We start from the raw sequence: 808 nt of genomic DNA, 5'->3' as shown, positions 1-808 counted from the left end.
CCCTGGCTGTCAGTGCCCCCCCCCCGGCTGTCAGTGCCCCCCCGGCTGTCAGTGCCCACCTTGGCTGGGAGGGAAAGGGGGTGGCACGCCGAGGCAGAAGTCCCAGAAGTCCGGGCAGCAGTCGGAGATGGTTCGGTTGCAGAAGAGGTCGCAGTAGCAGGTGGCGCCCAGGTAGGGCAGGGCGCAGGCCAGCAGCAGCAGCAGCAGCAGCCGCTGTGGGCATCTCCACATGGTGCTCCTGGTCCCCGGGAGGGCAGAGGTCAGGGTCCGGGAGGCGGGCAGCAGAGCCCCCCTGGCCCCCAGGGGTGGTTCCCAGCTCCTGGGACTGAGCCCAAGGGGGTTAGCCGGACCAGAGACCCTGATTCCGGTGTCCCCAGCCGGCACTCGCCGAGGAGTCACGTTTACGCTCCTTGGCTCCTCGGGAGAAGGGGCCGGGCAGGAAGGCAGCCCCTCCCTGACTCGCCTGGGGACCTTCGAGGACAGGAGGTGGGGTGTGGCATTCCTGGCGTCCCCCACTCAACACCCCGGTTTGGACCCGAGGGCTCTCCTGTCCCGGTCCCTCTGCCACCGCCTCTGCCTCCATCCCTGACGGGGTCCTCCTCCCTCTGACCCTCCGCGCTCCCGCTCTGCCTGCTCCCTCCTCCTCCCTGTCCCTGTCCGCACCCTCTCCCGCGGAGCTGGGGAGCGTCCCTACCTGATGAGGGTGTGGGCTGGCCCGCGCTGCCCCACGCACCGCCTCCGGACTCTGGTGACCGGACTCCTGTGACCGCTGGACACTCAAAGTCAAGTGAGGAGCGCGGGGCGGGAC

General features: G+C 69.9%; 1 protein-coding gene across 2 annotated transcripts in view; it reads right to left on the bottom strand.

The window, feature by feature from the left end:
- Window positions 1-801, bottom strand: part of TINAGL1 (tubulointerstitial nephritis antigen-like 1) — an 11136-nt gene extending 10335 nt beyond the window's left edge. For both annotated transcript variants that reach the window (XM_005878322.2, XM_014549537.1), the window contains exons 1-2: window positions 695-801; window positions 60-238 (exon numbers count right to left, since the gene is read on the bottom strand). In XM_005878322.2, the coding sequence (XP_005878384.2) occupies window positions 60-231 (172 nt within the window). In that variant the 5' untranslated portion in view covers window positions 232-238; window positions 695-801. The remainder of the gene's footprint in view (window positions 1-59; window positions 239-694) is intronic.
- Between the last annotated feature and the right edge of the window lie 7 nt (window positions 802-808).

The sequence above is a fragment of the Myotis brandtii genome, unplaced genomic scaffold (assembly GCF_000412655.1).
Source record: "Myotis brandtii unplaced genomic scaffold, ASM41265v1 scaffold555, whole genome shotgun sequence".
In the NCBI taxonomy this organism is placed as follows: domain Eukaryota; kingdom Metazoa; phylum Chordata; class Mammalia; order Chiroptera; family Vespertilionidae; genus Myotis; species Myotis brandtii.
Note: the sequence above shows the minus strand (reverse complement) of the source record. Positions and strands in the feature narration are given on the sequence as shown.